At 43.2% G+C, this 24,333-nt stretch overlaps 1 protein-coding gene and 1 pseudogene across 25 annotated transcripts in view; both read left to right on the plus strand.

Annotated features, from left to right (window-relative positions):
• The window catches only part of ZNF320 (zinc finger protein 320), a 42,279-nt gene extending 27,018 nt beyond the window's left edge, over nucleotides 1-15,261 (plus strand). For 24 of the 25 annotated variants that reach the window (XM_073016055.1, XM_073016050.1, XM_073016051.1 and 21 more), the window contains 2 exons: nucleotides 1,332-1,458; nucleotides 7,454-10,316. In XM_073016055.1, the coding sequence (XP_072872156.1) occupies nucleotides 1,332-1,458; nucleotides 7,454-8,841 (1,515 nt within the window). In that variant the 3' untranslated portion in view covers nucleotides 8,842-10,316. Of the gene's footprint in view, nucleotides 1-1,331; nucleotides 1,459-7,453; nucleotides 10,317-15,071 lie in introns of those variants that run through there. The other variant, XR_012093097.1, reaches the window with a different exon arrangement.
• Nucleotides 15,262-20,031: 4,770 nt separating this feature from the next.
• Nucleotides 20,032-22,149, plus strand: LOC140711813 (uncharacterized; annotated as a pseudogene).
• The last annotated feature ends 2,184 nt before the right edge of the window (nucleotides 22,150-24,333 follow it).

Consider the following 24,333-nt stretch of genomic DNA (forward strand, 5'->3'; position numbering starts at 1 on the left):
AGATTCCACCCACCACCAGCTGCCAAAGTATCCTTTTCTAGCAAGATGAGATTCCTTTTCGGTTAAACAAAACTTACTATTTTTTTTTTTTTTTTTTTTGAAATGGAGTCGGCTTTGTCACCAGGCTGGAGTGCAATGGTACTATCTCAGCTCACTGCAACCTCTGCCTCCCAGGTTCAAGTAATTCTCCTGCCCTGCTTCCTGAGTAGCTGGGACTCTATGTGCACACCACCACACCCAGCTAATTTTTGTATTTTTGGTAGAGATGGGGTTTCACCATGTTGGCCAGGCTGGTCTCAAATTCCTGACCTTGTGATCCACCCACCTCAGCTTCCCAGTGTTGGGATTACAGACATGAGCCACCACGCCTGGCAAAACTTGCTACATTTTATATTTTTAAAACCTGTGTGTGTGAGTGTGTATATATACACACATCCCCACACATATACACACACATACGTATGTACAAACATGTATATATTTTGAAAATCTTTTATATTTTGAAAATTTGGGACAAATAACAATCCTTTGTATTAACATCTAATTTTTTTTGAGTCTGTGTAGGTTTTATTATTTTGTAAGCATTTACAAAATGGATTTTTGTGCTTTGACTAATTTTGTTTTCATGTATTTTATTTAGAGACAGGGTCTTGCTTTGTTGCCCAGGCTGGAGCACCCTGGTGTGATCGTAGCTCCCTGAAAACCTCCATCCTCAGGGTCAAGCCATCCTCCCACCTCAGCCTTCCAAGTAGTTGGGACCACAGGTGCCTGCCACCATGCCTGGCTAATTTTCTTTTTTCGTTTTTTTTTTTTTGAGATGGAGTTTCTGTTGCCCGGGCTGGAGTACAGTGATGCGATCTGGGGTCACGGCAACCTCTGCCTCCCCGGATCAAGCGATTCTCCTGCCTCAGCCTCCTGCGTAGCTGGGATTACAGGCATATGTCACTGCACCCAGCTGATCTTTAACTGTGGACATTGACATCTTTGAAGACATCACTCGTGCTGTGTCTCATCTAGATACTGAATGTCACTTGGTGTGTCCATAAAAGTTTCAAACATTTGTATAAAAGGAGCTTTGCTTTGATTTTTTATTCATTTCTTGTAGTTTTTACAAACATAAGAAATTCACACTGAGAGAATGTTATGGCCTCCTCAAAAATTATAATCAGATACCACTGGGAAGACATCATGTGGTGAAAAATCCCTCTCTCAGATTTGTCAGAACATTCACTACAATTAAATCCATGCTTTCCCCTCTCTCTTCTTCTCATTTTCTGTAAAGGTAAGAACTCCTCCCATAACCATTTCCTTAAAATGTGTTTTCATTTCAGGGTCTGTTGACATTCAGGGATGTGGCCATAGAATTCTCTCAGGAGGAGTGGAAATGCCTGGACGCTGCTCAGAGGACTCTATACAGAGACGTGATGTTGGAGAATTATAGGAACCTGGTCTCCCTGGGTGAGTTTAGCATCCCTCCTGGGGATGTGCCCTTGTGTATCTTTGCATTTTCTCTGGGTTCTCCTGGGAGCCACATTCTTGCTTGACTAAAATGGAAGCCGTATTGAGTTAGAAATGAAAAGCTTCATGATGTAGCATCTGGACTTTCACTGTCCCGTTTGTTTAAATGTTCTGCATTCTTCATGATACCTCAATGTGGGTTCCAGAACTAAAGTAGGGATAAAACCTTATGGCAAGCCGGGTGTGGTGGCTCACGCCTGTCATCCCATCACCTTGGGAGGCTGAGGCGTGTAGATCACTTCATGTCAGGAGTTTGAGACCAGCCTGGCCAACTTGGAGAAACCCAATCTCTACCAAAAATACAAAAATTAGCCAGACGTTGTGGTGCACACCTGTAATCCCAGCTCCTGGAAAGGCTGAGGAAAGAGAATCACTTGAACCCAGGAGGCCAAGGTTGCAGTGAGCCAAGAACACACCACTGCACTCCAGCCTGGATGACAGAGCAAGACTGTCTCAAAAACCAAAAACAAAACCTTATGGCCGACTTTAAAGATATCTAGTTTCCTGTTTGCTTCTCCTGTGCTTTCAATTCAGTAGTTCTTGGAAGAGAGCTCGATGTCCACGTATTACATATTACAATGCTCCTTCAGCATTCAGAAGGAGGCAGTCAGTGGAGCAATTAGTGAAATATTTTCCTAGGTCCGTCTGTAATATCTTGTTTCCTACAGAAATATAGGGCTGGGACTCTAGAAAAGCTCCAGCACATCATGGTCCTTTCTTTTTATAAGCAGGAGTCTTTCTGACCTGCTGTCTCCATGTTGGAGCAAGGGAAAGAGCCCTGGACCGTGGAGAGTGAAGTGCAAATAGCAAAAAAATCCAGCTGGGAGGGAATGTATTACAGGTGTAAAGGCAGGTAAGAGCTCAGATGGGCAGAGTGGAAGCTCCACCTTCCACTAGTGTGTGGGGAAACTCTGCAAGTGGGAGAATTCTGTGGGAAAGGGAAAGTTTCTATCCTGAGATCTCTGAAGGGACATCTTTCTTTGCTCCCACATATCCCTCTGCTCTTTCCTTATTTATTTCTTTTCTTTTCTTTCTTTCTTTATGACAGTGTCACTCTTTCGCCCAGGCTACAGTGCAGTGGAACGATCTTGGCTAACTGCAGCCTCCACCTTTCGGGCTCAAAGGATTTTTGTGCCCCAGCTTTCTTGGAAGCTGGGACTACAGTTGCTCACCAACATGCCCAGCTAATTTTTGTGTTTTTAGTACAGAAGGGATTTCACCATGTTGGTCAGGCTGGTCTCAAACCCCTGATCTCAAGTGATTCACCTGCCGCAGATTCCCAAAACTCTAGGATTATAGGCACGAGCTGCCATGCCCAACCATTATTATTTTAAATAGTTTTGTCTTTTAGTTCTTAGTAAACATATAAGTGGTTGAAGCATGATTCCAGGGTAAATGTAACAACCACATTAGTGTCCATTCCTTTCAGTATGCAGAAGTGAAGTGTGTTGTATTGATATATGGGAAGAGGTTATTGTTGCAGGTATGTTAAACATCTTAAATTATAGCACAATAATGAAACTTAAAATTTCCATAACCTGGCCAGGTGCAGTGGCTGACACCTGTAATTCCAGCACTGGGATGCCGAGCTGGGCAGATGACCTGAGGTCAGGAGTTCAGAACCAGCCTGGGTAGCATGGTGAAACTTCATCTCTACTAAATTTACAAAAATTACCCAGGTGCAGTGGTGGGCAGCTGTAATCCCAGCTACTCAGGAGGCTCAGGCAGGAGACTCGCTTGAACCCGGGAGGTGGAGGTTGCAGTGAGCCGAGATCGCACCATTGCACTCCAGCCTGGGAGACAGAGCGAGACTCTGTCCAAAAAAAAAAAAAAACAAAAAAATTCCATAACCTGCAAAAACTACTTCTTCTCCAGCAGAACTTTTTAAATTTATGTCAGAGTTATTTTTGTGTATGTTGCATTTCTGTTAACATATATGTACAGTGTTTTTTCATACCTTTTCATTTTAAATAATATGAAAAAAAGTTTAGTTATGAAGAAAAGGTATACGTATGCAAGTTTCTGTATCTGTCTTTTATTAGGTAGTTAATTTATGTGTTTATGAGACAGAGGTTTGCTCTTGTCATCTAGGCTGAAGTGCAATGCTGCAATCTTGGCTCATCACAACCTCCACCTCCTGGGGTCAACCGATTCTCCTGCCTAAGCCTCTTGAGTAGCTGGGATTACAGGCATGTGCCACCACACCCAGCTAATTTTGTATTTTCAGTAGAGACAGGGTTTCTCCTTGTTGACCAGGCTGGTCTTGAACTCTTGACCCCAGGTGATCTGCCTGACTTGTCCTCCCAAAGTGCTGGGATTATAGGCATGAACCACCACGCCCGGCCTACCTGTTTTTTTATTTACCTTTACTGGAGAGCTTTATATATGTTTGTGGGTTGGAGTTACTCTTTAGCTTTCTGTCATTTATTTATTTTTTTCATTGAGACACAGTCTCAGTCTGTCACTCAGGCTAAAGTGCAGTGCTGTGATCTTGGGTCACTGCAGCCTCCACTTCCCAGGTTCAAGCGATTCTCCTGCCTCAGCCTCCCAAGTAGCTGGGACTATAGGTGAGTGCCAACATTCCAGGCTAATTTTTTGTATTTTTTTTTTAGCAGAGATGGAGTTTCACCTTGTTAGCTGGGATGGTCTTGATCTCCTGACCTCATTAATCTCGCACCTCACCCTCCCAAAATGCTGGGATTACCATGCCCTACCTGTCTCAAGGTTTTTAAAACATGTTAGTGCTATTAGATGGCTTCAAGTATTGCAAGATTTATAGTACAGATCCTAAACTTACTTTGTTTAATAAGATTTGTCAGCCTTCGGTGATGTTGATGAGATGCTCCTGTTCCTGTCTCTGTCATTTCACTGTCCTGTTAGAAATAGCTTAAACTGGCTGGCCATGGTGGCTCACGCCTCTAATCCTAGCACTTTCGAAGACCAAGGTGGGGAGATTGCTTGAGGTCAGGAGTTTGAGAACAGTCTGCCCAACATGGTGAAACCTCAAATGTACTAAATGCCAAAAATGGGCGGCTCACACTGAAAATCCCAGCACTTTGGGAGGCTGAGACGGGTTGATCACTTGAGGTCAGTAGTTCGAGACAAGCCTGGCCAATATGGTGAAACCCCATCTCTACTAAAACTACAAAAATCAGCTGTGCATGGTGACATGCACCTATAATCCCAGCTACTTGGGAGACTGAGGCAGGAGAATCACCTCAACCTGTGAGGTGGAGGTTGCTGTGATCTGAGATCATGCCACTGCACTCCAGCCTGAGCGATAGCGTGAGACTCTGGGCTGAGGAGGGAGAATCACTTGAGGTAGGATAATCGTGCCACTACACTCCAGCCTGGGTGATAGAGCATGACTCGATCTGAAAAACAACGAGAAAGGAAGTAGCTTAAACTGGGAGGCTTAAGACAGAGACATTTATTTCTCATGAATTTGGAAAGTGGGAAATTCAAGAGCAAGGTGCCAGCCAAATTGGTTCCTGGTGAGAACCTTCTTCATGGTTTAGCCCAGCCATCTCCCTGCCGTGTCCTGACATGGTGGAAAGAGGAACAGGCAACGAGCTCTTTACTGTCTCTTTATAAATGTGCTGGTCATATTCACGAGTTGTCAACACCCATGACTCAGTCCTCTCAAGGTCTGCATCTGCAGGAACATCCTATTAGAGAATATCAAATCTACCAAAGATTATTTGAAAAGTAGTTATTTATCTTACTTTATTTTTTTGAGATGGAATCTCATCTTGTTGCCTAGGCTAGAGTGCAGTGGCAGGATCTTGGCTCACTGCAACCTCAACCTCCCGGGTTCAAATGATTCCTGCCTCAGACTCCCAAACAGCTGGGATTACAGGCACCTGCCACCACACCCAGCTAATTTTTTTTTTTTTTGTATTTTTAGTAGAGATGGGGTTTCACCATTTGTTCTAGGCTGGTCTTGAACGTATGATCTCATGATCCACCTGACTCAGCCTATCAAAGTGCTGGGATTACAGGTATGTGCCACCGTGGCTGGCTGTTAGTCAGTTCTTATTCCTTATAATGCTGTGTATTTTCTTCACTTCATACTTCAGAACGTAGTGATCTTAACACGTATTTCAGTTCTTATGTTGTGTACTGGTGGTAACTACAAGTTTTGGCTTTTTTCTTAAGAGGGAATTGTTTAGAATTCTGTAGGCTGTATAAATCGACTTATTTTCTTTCTTGTTTTATCATGGGTTGCAATATTTTATTGATTTTTATGAGTTTTTGGTGCGTGGTATGCAATATAACTGACACGTTCTCTTCATTAATGTCACAGAGTGCCGCTGGGCACAGTGGCTTGCCTGTAATCCCTAGGACTTTGGGAGGCCAAGATGTGTGGATCACCTGAGGTCAGGAGTTCAAGACTAGCCTGGCCAACATGGTGAAACCCCATCTCTGTTGAAAGTACAAAAATTAGCTGGGCGCAGTGGCGCATGCCTGTAATCCCAGGTGCTCGGGAGGCTGAGGCAAGAGACTTGCTTGAACTCAGGAGGCAGAGGTTGCAGTGAACCAAGATTATGCCAGTTGCACTCCAGCCTGGGTGACAGAGTGAGACTCCATATCAAAAAAATAAAAATACAAAAATGTTTTTTTTTTTTTTTTTGAGACGGAGTCTCTCTCTGTCGCCCAGGCTGGAGTGCTGTGGCGCAATCTCGGCTCACTGCAAGCTCCGCCTCCCGGGTTCACACCGTTCTCCTGCCTCAGCCTCCCGAGTAGCTGGGACTACAGGCGCCCGCCACTGCGCCCGGCTAATTTTTTCTATTTTTAGTAGAGACGGGGTTTCACAATGGTCTCGATCTCCTGACCTTGTGATCCGCCCGCCTCGGCCTCCCAAAGTGCTGGGATTACAGGCGTGAGCCACCGCGCCCGGCAAAAAAATGTTTTTAAAAAAGTCACAACGTGCCTGTTCCACATGGATATAGGTAATTTTGTAACAGTTATTCAGAAAGATACGGTATTAAAATTTTCTTTTTTTTTTTTTTTTTGAAACAGAGTCTCACTCTGTCACTCAAGGTGGAGTGCAGTGGTGCGATCTCAGCTCACCACAATCTTTGCCTCTCGAGTTCAAGTGATTTTCCTGCCTCATCCTTTCAACTAGCTGGGATTACAGCCACCCGTGACCACGCCCGGTTACATTTTGTATTTTTAGTAGCCACGTTGGCCAGGCTGGTTGAACTTCTAACCTGAGGTGATCTGCCTGCCTCGGCCTCCCAGAGTACTGGGATTACAGGTGCGAGCCACCACCCCCTGCCTTTTTTTATTTTCTGAGACGGAGTCTCACTTTGTCACCCAGGCTGGAGTGCTGTGGTGTGAAGTTGGCTCACTTCAACCTTTGCATCTTGGTTTAAATTGATTCTCAGCCTCCCGAGTAGCCGGGATGACAGGGTGGGCCACCACACCTGGCTAATTTTTGTAATCTTCTCAGTGCTATGATTGTTTGATAATATAGAATTTCCATTGATTTTGATTATCCTTACAAGAGCTTGTTGTGGATTATTTACCAATATAGTACATTGTCTGGTTTTTTAGCATTTATTTGTGTATACTAAATATACTGTATATATGAAGAATATGTATTTTTCTCTTCATTGATGTGACAGTGATATGTTTTTTGCACAGTGTGATACACTTTAGGGTCACAGTGGAAAAATACTCCTTACTTTAGGCTTACACATGTTTGTGCCCTGTGTTTTGTCATGATATTGGAAATAGGCTTCTGTAAAAATGATTTGAAATACATGTAATCGGTCTTTATTTATTAAAGAATGTACTCGTTTTGTGTTCCTAAACTTTGAAGCTCATGTTTGGGAAGTTTAAGTATTTTTTTGTGTGTGATATTTACACATTTCAGTATTATATACCATCTGTACTTAATTGGAAACCTATTGGTGTTTTTATTTTGTAGATATCTCTTCCAAATGCATGATGAATACACTGTTGTCAACAGGGCAAGGCAATACAGAAGTGATCCACACAGGGACATTGCAAAGACAAGCAAGTCATCACATTGGAGATATTTGCTTCCAGGAAATTGGGAAAGATATTCATGACTTTGTGTTTCAGTGGCAAGAAGATGAAACAAATCACCATGAGGCACCCATGACAGAAATAAAAAAGTTGACAGGTAGTACAGACCTATATGATCAAAGGCTTGTTGGAAACAAGCCTATTAAAGATCAGCTTGGATCAAGCTTTCATTTGCATCTGCGAAGACATAGGAGAATTCATACTGGAGAGAAACCTTACAAATGTGAAGAATGTGAGAAAGTTTTCAGTTGCAAATCACATCTTGAAATACATAGGAGAATTCATACTGGAGAGAAACCATACAAATGTAAGGTTTGTGACAAGACTTTTAAGCATGATTCACACCTGGCACAACATACTAGAATTCATAGGGGAGACAAACATTACACATGTAATGAATGTGGCAAGGTTTTTGATCAAAAAGCAACCCTTGCATGTCATCATAGAAGTCATACTGGAGAGAAACCTTACAAGTGTAATGAGTGTGGCAAGACCTTCAGTCAGACGTCACACCTTGTATACCATCATAGACTGCACACTGGAGAGAAACCTTACAAGTGTAATGAGTGTGGCAAGACCTTTGCTCGAAATTCAGTCCTTGTAATTCATAAAGCAGTTCATACTGCAGAGAAACCTTATAAGTGTAATGAATGTGGTAAGGTTTTTAAGCAACGAGCAACGCTTGCAGGACATCGTAGAGTTCATACTGGAGAGAAACCTTACAGATGTGAAGAATGTGACAAACTTTTCAGTCGCAAATCACATCTTGAAAGACATAGGAGGATTCATACTGGAGAGAAACCATACAAGTGTAAGGTTTGTGACAAGGCTTTCCGGAGTGATTCACGCCTTGCAGAACATCAGAGAGTTCACACTGGAGAGAGACCTTACACATGTAATGAATGTGGGAAGGTTTTTAGTACAAAAGCATACCTTGCATGTCATCAAAAACTTCATACTGGAGAGAAACTTTACAAATGTGAAGAATGTGACAAAGTTTACATTCGCAAATCACACCTTGAAAGACATAGGAGGATTCATACTGGAGAGAAACCTCACAAGTGTGATGAGTGTGGCAAAGCCTTTAATTCACCTTCACACCTCATTAGGCATCAGAGAATCCATACTGGACAGAAATCTTACAAATGTCGTCAGTGTGGCAAGGTCTTCAGTCTGAGGTCACTCCTTGCAGAACATCAGAAAATTCCTTTTGGAGACAGTTGTTTCAAATGCAATGGGTATAGCAAACCGTCAAGCATTAATTGACATTAGAGTCAAATCAGCCTTGACCTGAGTTTGAGTTGACTTAACTTTGAGTTCAAGCATTAATTGACATTAAACTGTTTATGTTAAGAGAATTGGGCCAGGCACGGTGGCTCACACCTGTAATCCCAGCACTTTGAGAGACCAAGACAGGTAGGTCACTTGAGGTCATGAATTTGAGACCAGCCTGGCCAACAGATGGGAGCCACTTATCCCAGCCTATATGTTCTTTTATTTATTCTTTTAAGATGGAGTCTTGCTCTGTTGCCTATGTTGTAGTAGAGTGATGTTATCTCAGCTCACTGCAACCTCCACCTCCCAGGTTCATGCGATTCTCCTACCTCAGTCTCCCAAATAGCTGGGACTACAGGCTCCCGCCACCATGCCTGGGTAGTTTTTTGTATTTTTAGTAGAGACAGGGTTTCACCATGTTAGCTAGGATGTCTTGATCTTCTGACCTTATGATCTGCCCACCTCCACCTACCAAAGTGCTGAGATTACAGGCGTGAGCCACAGTGCCTGGCCTGTTTTTTTTTTCTTTAACAAAAATTTATAGAAATTTCTCTAAGTATTGTGTTGAATCTAAATCACATTCGGTTATATAATCATTTAGCAATACTATTCCATTCAATATGGCTTGTGTCTCTATTTATACATGTTTTTAATCATTTTGATCAATGTTTGTAGATTGCAAGGTAGAAATTTCTCACCTTTTTATGTTTATTCCTTAGTATTTCTTTAAGTTCTTTAGCAATTGAAAGTGTTTTTTAAATTTTCTTTTATAATGGTTTATTGTTAATGTATGGAGATTCAACTAGTTTTCGCTGCTGTTATTCTGTTCTGCAAATCCACTGCATATGTTTATTAGTTCCAGTTGCATTTTGGTTGACTCTGTGATTTTCTACACAGAAGATCATGTCATCTACAAACTATTGTAATTTTACTTCTTTCTTTCTGATTTGGGTGAGTTTGATTTCTTTTGCTATTTCATTGCTCTGGCTAGGACAGCCAATATTGATTGAATAGAAGGGGTGAGAGTATTCTTGCATCATGTGAGATCCTACAGGAAAAGCATTCCATTTTCCCTGATTGGTTATTTCCACTTGGTTGTTTCATGCATAGTCTTTCTATTGTTGAGGTAAATGTCCTTCTGTATCTATTTTGTTTAGGATTTCCATGATGACTGGATGTTGAATTTTGTGAAATGCTTTTTGTCTGTCTACTGAGATGATGTGATTTTCATCTTTCATTCTGTTCAAGTGGTATATCACATTGATTTGCTTGAATATGTTGAACCATCCTTGCATCTCAGAAATAAGTGGCACTTGAATATCTACAATCCCTTTTATATCCTCTTGAATACAGTTTACTAGTACAAGGGGTCTTCAGGAAGTTCATGGAAAAGTACATATTATGAGAAAACTGTGCATGATGTCACATTTTTTGCACCAAAATAAACTGGTACAAATCTGTTATAACATGTCTGAACAGGCTCTAGTTTGAGGAACTCACATGGGTAACACATGAGTTTGAAAAGAGACTCATTCAAAGCAATGTAAATTCTGCTAAAGTTGAAACAAGAAATATCAAATTTATGATGAGACCAGATGCAGTGGCTCAGGCCTATAATACCAGCACTTTCAGAGGCTGAGACAGGTGGGTCACGTGAGCCCCCGGTGCTCAAGACCATCCTGGACAGAATGGTGAAACCCCTTATCTACAAAAAATACATAAATTAGCTGGGCATGGTGGCACATGCCTGCTGATTCAGCTTCTGTGGAGACTGCAGTGGGAGGATGGCTTGAGCCTGGGAGGTCGAGGCTGCAGGGAGCCATGATCATGCCACTGTACTCCAACGTGGATGGCAGAGACAGTGTATCAAAAAGTGAATTTGGTAAAGTTTGAGTAGAGGGACAATGAAATCATTGATGCTTTATGAAAAGATTATGGGGACGATGCCTGAAAGAAATCACCGGTTTGTAAATGGATAAGTCTTTTTAAGTTGGGAAAAGACAGTGTTGAAAGTGATGCACAGGCTGGGCATGGTGGCTCACACCTGTAATCCCAGCACTTTGGGAGGCTGAGGCAGGCTGATCATGAGGTCAGGAGATCGAGACCATCCTGGCTAACACGGTGAAACCCTGTCTCTACTAAAAATACAAAAAATTAGCCAGGCATGGTGGTGGGTGCCTGTAATCCCAGCTACTCGGGAGGCTGAGGTAGGAGAATGTCATGAACCTGGGAGGTGGAGCTTGCAGTGAGTCAAGATCGCGCCACTGCACTCCAGCCTGGGCGACAGGGCAAGACTCCATCTCAAAAAAAAAGAGAAAGTGATGCACAGAGTGGCAAACAGACCATCCACATCAGTTTTGTAGGTACAACTGTCAGAGAAGACACTGGAGAAGAGCCAAGCTGGGTCTATAAGGAATTGCACATGAGATGGCACACATATTTATGCTGTCTGAGGATCCAGTCATGTTACCATATCAAGCTGAAAATGTCACCACTATCTGGAGAGTTGGACATGTTTTATTGAGAACAAATTTTTTCTCTCTTTATCTGTTATGAACACCTTGGTTGGCTGGGTTCAGTAATAAATATGTGAGACTTTTCATTTTAAAAAAGTCAAATTACCGGGAGGCTGAGGCAGGAGAATGGCGTGAACCCGGGAGGCGGAGCTTGCAGTGAGCTGAGATCCGGCCACTGTACCCCAGCCCGGGCGACAGAGCGAGACTCCGTCTCAAAAAAAAAAAAAGTCAAATTACTTAATTCTGTAGAGTATTTTAAATTCTGTTTTGTTTTTTTGAGATGGACTCTTCTGAAAATTTTCTCATCTTCTCTAACCCGGTACATGACAGACCTTTGGACTTTACTGTTATGGAAAAATCTATATAAAACAGTATCAGTGTGTCAAAGCATTATGGCTGTCACAAGCTTGTGAAAGGGAAATCAAAATTAAGCTGAAGAGAAAAGTCAATCTGGGAACCGCGTCAGGCAAACCTGCCTTCCATTTTATTCCTAAACAAGATAGCTAAAAATATTTTTTTTAAAAGCTACATATGCCTCTCCCAAACTGGAAGTCTCAAGATCTCCACCCTAAAATAGTTCTGTTGAATTTCACCCTATAAACTAATAGCTTATCTTTCCAGGTGTGGGACAGAACCCATCTCTCTGCACACCTGAGACAAATGCCTATCTGATTGCTTCACCTGCCCTATAGTGTATGTAAAAACGCAGGGTCACTGAGCCAGTCTAAGGCATAAGTGACTATTCCTCCTCCCCTCTCACATATAAATTGTGTATTTAGTGAAAGGCTGCCCAAAGACTCAAAGAATGTGATGATTTGTTATCTACCTGTGACCCAGAAACTCCCCAATTCCAGTTATTCCACCTTTCCAGACCGGACCAATGTATGTGTGTATTGACTGCCGTCTTGTGTGTCGTAAAATGTGTGAAACCAAACTGCAGCCTAAACGCCTTGGGCACACGTCATCAGGACCTCCTGAGGTTCGTGTTAATTGGCCTTAGAGGCCCCCTGTCCCCAGACCCAGGACACGTGTTTCCTTTTTCTTCATTTCTATTAAAGATGGGTCTCATTCTATTGCCCAGGCATGAGAGCGGTGACAGGATCAGAGCTCACTGAAGCTTCAATCTCCTGGGTTCAAGGGATCCTCCCACCTCAGCCTCCAAAGTACCGAGGAACACAGCCATGTGCCACTGCACTGGGCAAATTTTTGTGTTCCTGGTAGAGATGGGCTTTCATCATGTTGCCCAAGGTGTTCTCAAATTCCAGGGCTTAAGCGATACAGCCATATTAGTCTCCCAAGGTGCTGGCATTGCAGCCAGGAGCCACCAGCCCAACGTGTTTCTTAATTTAAAAAAAAAAAAAAAAGGCCAGGTGCTGTGGCTCATGCCTGTAATCCCAGCACTTTGGGAGGCCAAGGTGGGTGGATCATCTGAGATCAGGTATTTGAGAACAGCCTGGCTAACATGGTGAATCCTCATCTTGACTATAATATAGAAATTAGGTTGGTGTGGTGGCAAGTGCCTGAAATCACAGCTACTCGGGAGGCTGAGGCAGAAAAATGGCTTGAATTTGGGAGGCAGAGGTTGCAGTGAGCTGAGATCGTGCAACTGCACTCTCGCTGGGCAAGAGCGAGACTCCGTCTCTAAAATAAAATAATATAAATAACTGCTTCTCATAAGAGCTTTGGTAGAATCTTATGAGGTCACATCATTGTTTTGCAACTATGACGTGTTCAAAATATTCTATGACTCCACATTTCATTAGATATATATTTTTAACCATTTTAAAATTGTTTTTCTCTGAAATTTATTGTGTTCAGTTTGCATGGAGGACTGCATGCTTTCTAGTCTGTATCGTATATTGGAAACATTTTCTGGTACCTGATAAATGATTTTAGGTTGTTTCAGTGTGTACTTGATAAAGATATCAAGTAACTTTTTCTTTATGCTAACATCAAAATTTAGCTGAAGTAGCCTATTATTCCATTTTCTTTATGTCATCTGATTAAATGGTGAACTGTGAACTGCTAAGTAAATGTTCCCCTCAAGTTCCTCTGATCCATAGTGTTCTTTGCAGATGTTGAAGGATGGGCAGGGTTGACTTGGAACCTTGTTCCAGCAGAGCCCATGTGTTCATGAAGAAAACATTTGCTCAGATCTCATTTGTACTGCTGCCTCTCTTTCCATATTTTAAACACCTATAGCTATGTTTTTACAATTGTGTTTATTTTGAAGGTATTACTCTGATTTTTCTGGGAAAATAATTACATGTTTAGGATTCATGCCATCAGAACCTTAGACATTGAAAGAGGAATTTCATTTGCTCAGCTATATAAAATTGTCCTGGAATTTTTTTTTTTTCTTTTTTTGAGACGGAGTATCACTGGGTCACCCATGCTTTAGTGCAGTGACACAATCTTGGCTCACTGCAACCTCTGCCTCCCAGGCCCAAAGGTCCACCCCAGTCAGCCCCTCAAATGGCTGAGACCACAGATGCACACCACCACACTTGGCTAATTTTTTGTACTTTTGGTAGAGACAGAGTTTCACTGACCCCTGAAATACTTCGCCAAATAGTGTGTGGCTTTTCCTGTAGGAGAGGGTCATGCTCAGCTGTAATTTGAATTTTAAATGGATTCCTGTCCTCCAAAAATGTAAAAATCACAAATACCAGAATGGAAAAAAAATGAGATTAGACTCAAATCATCTTGAACTTATTCTTGTCTCTTTCCACATCCACTGCTTTTCCTTATCTCATCTCACAGCTTTAACCCACCTACCCGTGTCCCCTGCAGGCCTCTCCCCTGAGCTCTACAATCCTGTGTCCAGTTGTCTCCTTAGCTTTCTGCTGGGACATGAAACGGGCATCTCCACCTTCATGTATCCATAAGTGACTTCCTAAACCCCTAAACACATTCCCTTACAGTCCTACACATCTCAGATGAGGGTGACAGTGTACTTCTGGAAGCTTAGCCAAACTTGACAGCATTTATTTTAAGTATGGGAGATAAATTGCATTATCTGTAAGTGTTGTCATTTATTATGTAAAGAGAAATTTCCATGTATACATAAAAGGAATGAGAAAATACAACATTTCCAAACTTCTTTTGAGGTGTGAGAGAAAAATGTTTCAAGACCTCATCCTTATGGATCTGTGCTCCCACGACTCCTCTGACTTCATCTCCTGCCTGGGTCCTCCTGGCTCCCTCTGCTCCAGACACGCAGGCTTTCCTTTTTCTGGGACTGAGGTTTCTCCCGTCTCAGAGACTTCACCTGTGCTGTCCCTCTGCCTAGGACTCTGTGGCCACTGAGCTGCAAGTGACAAGCAGCGTTTCTTCCCCAAGTCTTTGTTCTGACATCACTTTTACTATAGAGAACTTTATGTTCTCCCACAGCCCCCCATTTGTCATGACAGCTCCACCTTCACCCCCACCTCTGGTCCATGTTGCCTGTTCCGTGTGATTCTTTTTGCTCCTTTACTGTTCACTGGATTCTGGTGAGAACAAGTCACCAAGGGGAGAGCAGAGCCAGAAGGTGGGGCTGTGCTGGGCTGGCGCCCTCTGACGGGAGCTCAACCCTGACTTCACATTAGAGTTCTCAGGCATTTTGCAAATACATCTTTTATGCTGTTTTATCAGAGATTGCTATTATCATAGATTTTAACCCACCCTCAGTAATATTTACTATGGCACTGGTAATTCTTATAGGTGTCCAGCATTGAATGTCAAGGCAGTTTCCTCCATGTTGAGAGCTGAGATCAGCCTGTGATCCACAGGGAGGTGAGGACGCTGTGGTCTGCATGGGGTTTGGTTAGGGCCAGATCTGTGCCCTGAAGATCTGTGTCCTGCTGCAGTGTGTGTGTGGACTTTTCCAGGAGGGGAGCAAGATCTGGAAATGGGTCAAAATTAGCCTTGTAGGTCTTCCCATGGCATGTTCTTATCTCTGCATAATCTCTCATGCAGTGGGCAGCAGAGGACCCTCTTTCTCTCAGGTGAGGTCTCCCCTGTGTGTGTGTTTTGTCACAGGAAAGGAGGGAGTGCTAAACATTAAATCTCTGATTTTTTCACACACAGGATTTCCAAACACTCATGTTACATGAGGAAGCCACCAAGAAGAGCAAAGAAAAGGATCCAGGGATGGCTGTTCCTCAGGTAAGTGATATTCCTCGGTGGATTCTGCTGTCTCTTTGCTCTCTGAAATGCCAGGTATTGTAGTAGCCAGTCTTCTCTGAGTCCGAAGCATCCTGCCTCACACGTTTGCTCGCACTCACCCAAGGTTTTTCTCAGTCCCTGTCATCTTCTAAATTCCATCTCCTATAACCTAGTGAATGAGGTTGGGAAGAGGCTCCCCTGGGCATGGTCCTGGGAAGGGCTCACACCAGACATGGATGGAGACGGGGTGAGGGTCCCGTGCTGTCAGTGATATTGGGCAGTGGGGATTGTTCAGGGACCACATCTGGATGCACGTTTAACTCTTTGTGGACCAGATCAGAGAAACTGTATTTGAAAGTCATACATTGTGGGGGGGGAAAAAAAGAGACCAGACTGTTACTGTGTCTATGTAGAAAAGAAAGACATAAGAAACTCCATTTTGATCTGTACTAAGAAAAATTCTTATGCTTTGAGATGCTGTTAATCTGTAACCTTAGCCCCAACCCTGTGCTCACAGAAACATGTGTGTATTGAATCAAGATTTAATTGGTCTCGGGCTGCGCAAGATGTGGTTTGTTTAAAAAGTTCTTGCAGGCAGTATGGTTTGTGAAAGGCATCGCCATTCTCAATTAACCAGGGACACAATGCACTGCGGAAAGGAGCAGGGACCTCTGCTCAAGAAAGCCTGGGTATTGTCCAAGTTTCCCCCAGCTGAGATAGCCTGAGATATGGCCTCATTGGGAGGGAAAGACCTTACAGTCCCCCCGCCCAACACCTGTAAAGGGTCTGTGCTGAGGAGGATGAGTGAAAGAGGAAGGCCTCTTTGCAGTTGAGATCACAGGAAGGCGTCTGTCTCCTGCTCATCCCTGGGAATGGAATGTCTCAGTGTAAAACCCAATTTACATTCTATTTACTGAGATAGGAGAAAACCGCCCTATGGCTGGAGGTGAGACATGCTGGTGGCAATACTGCTCTTTACTGCACTGAGATGATTGTGTAAAGTCAAACATAAATCTGGCCTACGTGCACATCCAGGCACAGCACCTTTCCTTAAACTTATTTATGACCCAGAGTCCTTTGCTCACATGTTTTTCTGCTGATCCTCTTCTACCATTACCCTGTAGTCCTGCCACATTCCGCTCGCCGAGATAGTAGAGATAGTGATCAGTAAACACTGAGGGAACTCAGGCTGACTCTGGTGCAGGTCCTCACTTGCTGAGCGTCAGTCCCCTGGACCCTCTTTTCTTCCTCTATACTTTGTCCCTGTGTCTTATTTCTTTTCTCAGTCTCTTGTCTCCACCTTGCAAGAAATACACACAAGTGTGGAGGGGCAGGCCCCTTTCTGCACATTAATATGCACTGGTATCTAGTAAATTCTGGAAAAGGAGACAAACTACGGAAGATACTTTGCGTCTGATTTTGTAATGCATTTGAAGCTACACTAGTGAGTCAATATATCTCTGACTCCAACCTTTTTTTTTTTTATGAGGCAGGGTGTCACTCTGGGGCCCAGTGTGGAGTTCTATTAACAGCAGCCTCAAATTCGTGGGCTCAAGTGGTCATCACATTAGCCTCCCAAGGAGCTAGGATGACAGGCATGTGCCACCGTGCCAATATAATTCTGATTTCAGAGAAGATGAGAATGAGAGCTATGTACAGAATGAGGGAGGGAAACAGTGATGAAGATGAAGGGGGACCCTGGGTGCAGATGAGCGGTGAGTTGATTGGATGTGATGATGAAGTGATGACATATTGCTTCCTCTGTTTGTAACGTAATGAATTTTTTTTTTTTTTTTTTTTTTTTTTTGAGACGGAGTCTTGCTCTGTCACCCAGGCTGGAGTGCAGTGGCCGGATCTCAGCTCACTGCAAGCTCCACCTCCCAGGTTTATGCCATTCTCCTGCCTCAGCCTCCCGAGTAGCTGGGACTACAGGCGCCCGCCATGTCGCCCGGCTAGTTTTTTGTATTTTTTAGTAGAGACGGGGTTTCACCGTGTTAGCCAGGATGGTCTCGATCTCCTGACCTCGTGATCTGCCTGTCTCGGCCTCCCAAAGTGCTGGGATTACAGGCTTCAGCCACCGCGCTCGGCCTACGTAATGAATTTAAGACCCTCTGGTCCATAAGATTATCTACAGATGTTGAAGGATGGGCTGGACTAACTTTGAACCTTGGTTTAGCAGAGCCCATGTGTTCATGAAGAAAACATTTGCTCAGATCTCATTTCTACAGCTGTCTCTTTTTCAGTGTTTTAAGCACCTAGAGCTATGTGTTCAACATTTTTCAGTGTTTTAAACACCTGCAGCTCTGTGTTCACAATGTGTACGTTTTGAACATATTTCTGTGATTTTGTGGGAGTGAGTAATTACATGTTTGGGATTGATGCCATTAGAACCATAGACCTCGAAAGAAGTTTCTTTTGCTCAGGAATATACAAGATGGTTTTGGAATTTTTTTTTTTCTCAAAGTGGCATGTCACTCTGTCATTAAGGCTGGAATGCAGTGGCACAGTCTTGGATCACTGTAACCTCTGTGTCCCAGGCTCAAGTGATCTTCTTGCATCAGCCTCCCAAGTAGCTGGAACCACAGATGTGTGCCAGGAAGCCTGGCTAATTTTTTGTATTTTTGGTAGAGATGGGGTTTCACCATGTTGGAGAGAGAGAGAGAGAGAGAAAATGTCGCTCTGTGGCTTAGTTCTGGAGTACAATGGCACAATGTTGAGTTTACAGCAGCCTGAAACTCTGGGCTCAAATAATCCCCACTTTAACCTCCCAGAGAGCTTGAATGATAGGCATGTGTCACCACATGCAGCTAATTGTTTTATTTATTTATTTATTTTGAAATGGAGTCTCGCTCTGTTGCCCAAGCTGGAGTGCAGTGACGGGATCTCAGCTGACTGCAACATCCGCCTCCTGGGTTCAAACAATTCTCCTACGTCAGCCTACTGAGTAGCTGGGATTACAGGCATGCACCACCATGCCTGGCTGATGTTTTTTGTATTCTTAGTAGAGATGGGGTTTCACCATATTGGTCAGGCTGGTCGGGAACCCCTGACCTTGTGTTTTTTCACCTCAGCCTCCCAAAGTGCTGGGATTACAGGCCTCAGCTACCGTGCCCGGCCAGACTTCGCACTTTTAATGACTTGGAATGGAATGGAAAGTGGAGATACACATCAGTGGTACAGCATGCTTTATCACATCATTGATTTTATGTATTTATTTATTTTTTGAGGTGAGTTTCAATCTGTCACTCAGGCTGGAGTGCAATAGTGGGATTTTTTTCTCACTGTAGCCTCCGCCTCCTGGATTACAGTGATTCTGTTGCCTAAGCCTCTTGAGTAGCTGGGATTAGAGGTGCACGCCACCACGTGTGTAACACCGTGATGTGATGTGTGTGCATGAATATGTGGATGGATAAGGCCATGGTTTATGTAGAAAACACATTTGTAATAAGTTTTTATTTATAATAATTATAATGATTTTAAGTATTTTCCATTGTTGTCAACTATCACAATAATGAGTAGGGGCCAGATGTGGTGGCTCATGCCTGCAATCCCAGCACTTTGGGAGGCCAAGGCTGGTGGTCAGGAGTTCAAGACCAGCCTGACCAAAATGGTGAAACTCTGTCTCTACTAAAAATACAAAATTTAGGATGGGCGTGGTGGCTCACACCTGTAATCCCAGCACTTTGGGAGGCAGAAGTGGGAAGATCACAAGGTCAGGAGATTGAGACCATCCTGGCTAACAAGGTGAAACCCCATCTCTAATAAAAATACAAAAAAAAATTAGCCAGGCATGGCGGCGGGCTCCTGTAGTCCCAGCTACTAGGGAGGCTGAGGCAAGAGAATGGCGTGAAACTAGGAGGTGGACCTTGCAGTAAGCGGACAGGGAAGACTGTCTTAAAAAAAAAAAATTCCATTTTCTATAACCCAGTGACATGAGTTTCCATAGAGGCTGCACTGGGCATTGTCCTGGGAAGGGCTCACACCAGCCATGGATGGAGACGGGGTGTGGGCCCCATGGTGTCAGTGCTGCTGTGTAGCTGGGATTGTTCAGGCGCCACATTTGGATGCATGTTTAGCTCTGTGTGGACTGGATCCCAGAAACTACATATGAAAGTCATACATCAATGTACGCTGATAGCTCATACAGTCTGGAAAAGGAGACTAATAAAGAGATATTTTGTTTATGATTTTGTAATGCATTTGAAGCCAAACTTTTATTTTGTTCAGAAATACCTTAATGTGGATTTGTCAGAACATATTCTTTGATCAAATTGATACTTAATTTCTCATTTCTCATTTCGTGTGAAGGTGATAACTCACTCCTCCATAATGTTTTATTTAAACGTGTTTTTCATTTTAGGAACACTTGACTTTCAGGGTTGTGGCTATAGAATTCTCTTTGGTGGAGTGGAAATGCCTGGACCCTGCACAGAGGGCTTTATACAGGGCCGTGATGTGGGGAACTATAGGAACCTGGAGTCTGTGGGTGAGGAAAGTGTCCCTCCAGACATGAGGAATCTGTCCTTGTGTATCTTGGCTATTCCTGGTTTCGTATTCTCTTTTGTGATTTTGCCCCATACATGCTTTTGATATACATAGCTGGGATTACAGGAACACGCCACCATGCCCAGTGAATTATTTTGTATCTTTAGTGGAGACAAGGTTTTGCCATGTTGGCCAGGCTTGTCTCGAACTCCTGACCTCAATACCCGCCCACCTCAGCCTCCTAAAGTCCTGGGATTACAGGCTTGAGCCACCGTGCCTGGCACTGTTCATTTTTAACAAGAAAAGCTTTGTTCAGTTTGTTGTGGGATCAACCCTGTAACAGTTACAATTTTCGTCAGTCTTACTGAGGGAGCTTGTGAGGATGAATGAGATTCCCATATTTTAGTTCTGGGTTTTTTTTGAGATGGAGTCTTACTCTGTAGCCCAGGTTAGAGTGCAGTGGCATGACCTTGGCTCACTGCAACCTGTGCCTCCTGGGTCCCAGTTTAAGCAATTCACCAGCCTCAGTCTCCTGAGTACCTGGGATTACAGGCATGTGCCACCGTGCCCAGCTAATTTTTGTATTTTTAGTAGAGACATGTTTTCACCATGTTGGCCAGGATGGTCTTGAACTCCTGACCTCGTGATCCACTCACCTTGGCCTCCCAAAGTGCTGGAATTACAGGGGTGAACCACCGTGCCCGGCCTTCCCATATTTTAGTTCTACTGTCATTTGTTTAAGACACAGTGGCTTTCAACTTGTTCATTTCTATGTATTATACGTTCATTTTTTTGCGGTAAAAAGTTCGAGACCAGTCTGGCCAGCATCGCAAAACCCTGTCTCTACTAAAAATACAAAACTTAGCCAGGTGTGGTGGTGTGTGCCTGCAATCTCAGCTACTCGAAAGGCTGAGGCAGGAGAATTGCTTGAGCCTGGGAGGCAGTTTGCAATGAGCCGAGTCACAGTGGCTTTCAACTCGTTCATGTCTTTTCAGCAGCGCGATCTCAGGTCACTGCAATCTCTACCTCCCGGGTTCAAGTGATTCCCCTGCCTCAGGCTCCAGAACAGCAAGGGACTACAGGCACAAAACACGACACCCGGCTAATTTTTTGTAATTTTGTTCACAAGGCAATTCATACTGGGGAGAAACTTTACAAATGTGAAGAATGTGACAAAGTTTTCAGTTGCAGATCACACCTTCCAATGCAAAGGAGAATTCATACTGGAGAGAAGCCATAGAAATGTAAGGTTTGTGGCAAGGTTTTTGGGCTCCATTCACTCCTTGCAGAACATACTAGAATTCATACTGGAGAGAAACCTTACTAGTATAATGAGTGTGGCAAAGCCTTTAGGGTGAGGGCATCGCTTATTCACCATCAAGCAATCCATGGTGTAGTGAAACCTTACAAATGTAATGATTGCCACAAAGTCTTTAGTAAAACTACACCGCTTGCAAATCATTGGAGAACCCATAATGAAAAGAGATCTTACAAGTGTGATAAATGTGGCCAGTTTTTCAGACATCGTTCTTACCTTGCAGTTTATCAGTGAGTTCATACTGGAGAGAAACCTTACAAATGTGAAGAATGTGACAAAGTTTTCAGTCACACATCACAGCTTGAAAGACATAGGAGAATTCATACTGGAGAGAAACCATACAAATGTAAGGTTCGTGACAAGGATTTTGGGTGTGATTCACACCTTGCAGGACATACTAGAATTCACACTGGAGAGAAACCTTACAAGCATAATGAGTGTGGCAAAGCCTTTAGTGGGCAGTCAACACTTATTCACCATCAGGCAATGCATGGTGTAGGGAAAGTTTACTAATGACTGTCACACAGTCTTCAGTAATGCTACAACCATTGCAAATCACTGGAGAATCCACAATGAAGGGAGATCTTACAAGTATAATAAATGTGGGAAATTTTTCAGACATCATTCGTAACTTGCAGTTCATCGGTGAACTCATGCTAGAAAGAAACCTTACAAATGTCAAGATTATGGCAAGATCTTCAGTCAAACTTCATCCAGTGCAAAACATAGGATAATTCATGGAGGAGAGAAACCTCACAACTGTGATGATTATGGCAAAGCCTTCACTTCACATTCACAAGTCATTAGCCATCAGAGAATCCATACTGGACAGAAATCTTACAAATGTCATAAGTGTGGCAAGGTCTTCAAGTGTCATAAGTGTGGCAAGGTCTTCAGTCTGAGGTCACTCCTTGCAGAACATCAGAAAGTTCATTTTTGAGATAATTGATGCAAATGCAATGAGTATAGCAAACCATCAAGTATTGTCATTAGAGCCAATTCAGCATTGATTTGAGTTTGAGTTGATTTAACATTGAGTTCAAGCATTAACTGATGTTAAAGTGTTTAGGTTAAGAGGATTGTGCTGGGTGTAGTGTCTCATGCTTGTAATCCCAGCATTTTGGGAGGCCAAGGCAGTTAGATCACTTGAGGTCAGGAGTTTGAGATCAGCCTGGCCAACAGACGTAAGTCACTTTTCCCAGCCAGTTTTTTGTTTCTTTAACACAATCTGATAGGGATTTTTATGGGTATTGTGTTGAATCTAAATCACATTGGGTTATATAATCATTTAACGATATTAATTTTTCCAATCCATCAATATGGTTCTATGTCTATCTATATATGTTTTAAATCATTTTGATCAATGTTCATGGATTTCAAGGTACAAATGTCTCATCTCTTTACATTTATTCCTTAGTATTTCTTTCTTAAATTTCTCTAGCAAATGGAAGTGTTTTCTTAATTTTCTTTTAAAATCGTTGCCGGGCGCGGTGGCTCAAGCCTGTAATCCTAGCACTATGGGAGGCCGAGACGGGCGGATCACGAGGTCAGGAGATCGAGACCATCCTGGCTAACACGGTGAAACCCCGTCTCTACTAAAAAAATACAAAAAACTAGCCGGGCGTGGTGGCGGGCGCCTGTAGTCCCAGCTACTCGGGAGGCTGAGGAGGAGAATGGCGTAAACCCGGGAGGTGGAGCTTGCAGTGAGCTGAGATCCGGCCACTGCACTCCAGCCTGGGCCACAGAGCGAGACTCTGTCTCAAAAAAAAAAAAAAAAAAAAAATTGTTTATTGTTAATGTATGGAAATTCAACTAATTTTTGGTGCTGATATTGTATTCTGCAAATCCACTGAATGTGTTTATTATTTCCAGTAGTATTTTGGTTTACTCTTTGGAGTTTTTACACAGAAGATCATGTCATCTACAAATAAATACAATTTTCTTTCTTTCTGATTTGGATGAGTTTTCTTTTTTTCTTTTTCTTTTTTTTTTTTTTTTTGAGACGGAGTCTCACTCTGTTGCCCAGGCTAAAGTACAGTGGCATGATCTCGGCACATTATAAGAGAGTGGTGTCTCCATAATTGTGCCTAGAGCTCTGTGGTGCATGAGTGGAAAAACTATTCAACAGAATCCTAGGAGAGCTAGAATGACAAAGTTTAAGTCCAGTAAACCTAGCCAGACGTGTTCCTTACTGCTCACGCATGAGTCACGATCTTAAGATGTTTACAGTTAAGGAAAGCAGCTTAATAGTACCTGCAAGAACAAACTCCTACAGAAACACAATGTCCTTATGACCCAATATCCCATGACAATGTATGCTTCTAAGATAATTACAGCCATGCTTTCTTTTTTTTTTTTTTTTTTGAGACGGAGTCTCGCTCTGTCGCCCAGGCTGGAGTGCAGTGGCACAATCTCGGCTCACTGCAAGCTCCGCTCCGCCTCCCGGGTTCACGCCATTCTCCTGCCTCAGCTTCCCAAGTAGCTGGGACTACAGGCGCCCGCCACCACGCCCGGCTAATTTTTTGTAATTTTAGTAGAGACGGGGTTTCACCATGTTAGCCAGGATGGTCTCGAACTCCTGACCTTGTGATCCACCCACCTCGGCCTCCCAAAGTGCTGGGATTACAGACGTGAGCCACCGCGCCCGGCCCAGTCATGCTTTCAAGTACTCCCACGCTAAAATACCAAGGATAGCTTTTCTTTTTTTTAATGCAGTTTCACACTTGTCCACACTGGAGTGCAATGGCACAATCTCCGCTCACTGCAACCTCCGCCTTCTGGGTTCAAACAATTCTCCTGCCTCAGCATCCTGAATAGCTAGGATTACAGGCATGTGCCACCACACCCAGCTAATTGTTGCATTTTCAGTAGAGATGGGCTTTCACCATGTTGTCCAGGCTGGTCTCAAACTCCTAACCTCAGGTGACCCCCCGACTTCAGCCTTTCAGAGTGCTGGGATTACAGGTATGAGCCGCCGCGACCAGTCAAGAATACCTTTAAATCAACAAAATGATA

Source organism: Chlorocebus sabaeus, chromosome 6 (genome assembly GCF_047675955.1).
Source record: "Chlorocebus sabaeus isolate Y175 chromosome 6, mChlSab1.0.hap1, whole genome shotgun sequence".
In the NCBI taxonomy this organism is placed as follows: domain Eukaryota; kingdom Metazoa; phylum Chordata; class Mammalia; order Primates; family Cercopithecidae; genus Chlorocebus; species Chlorocebus sabaeus.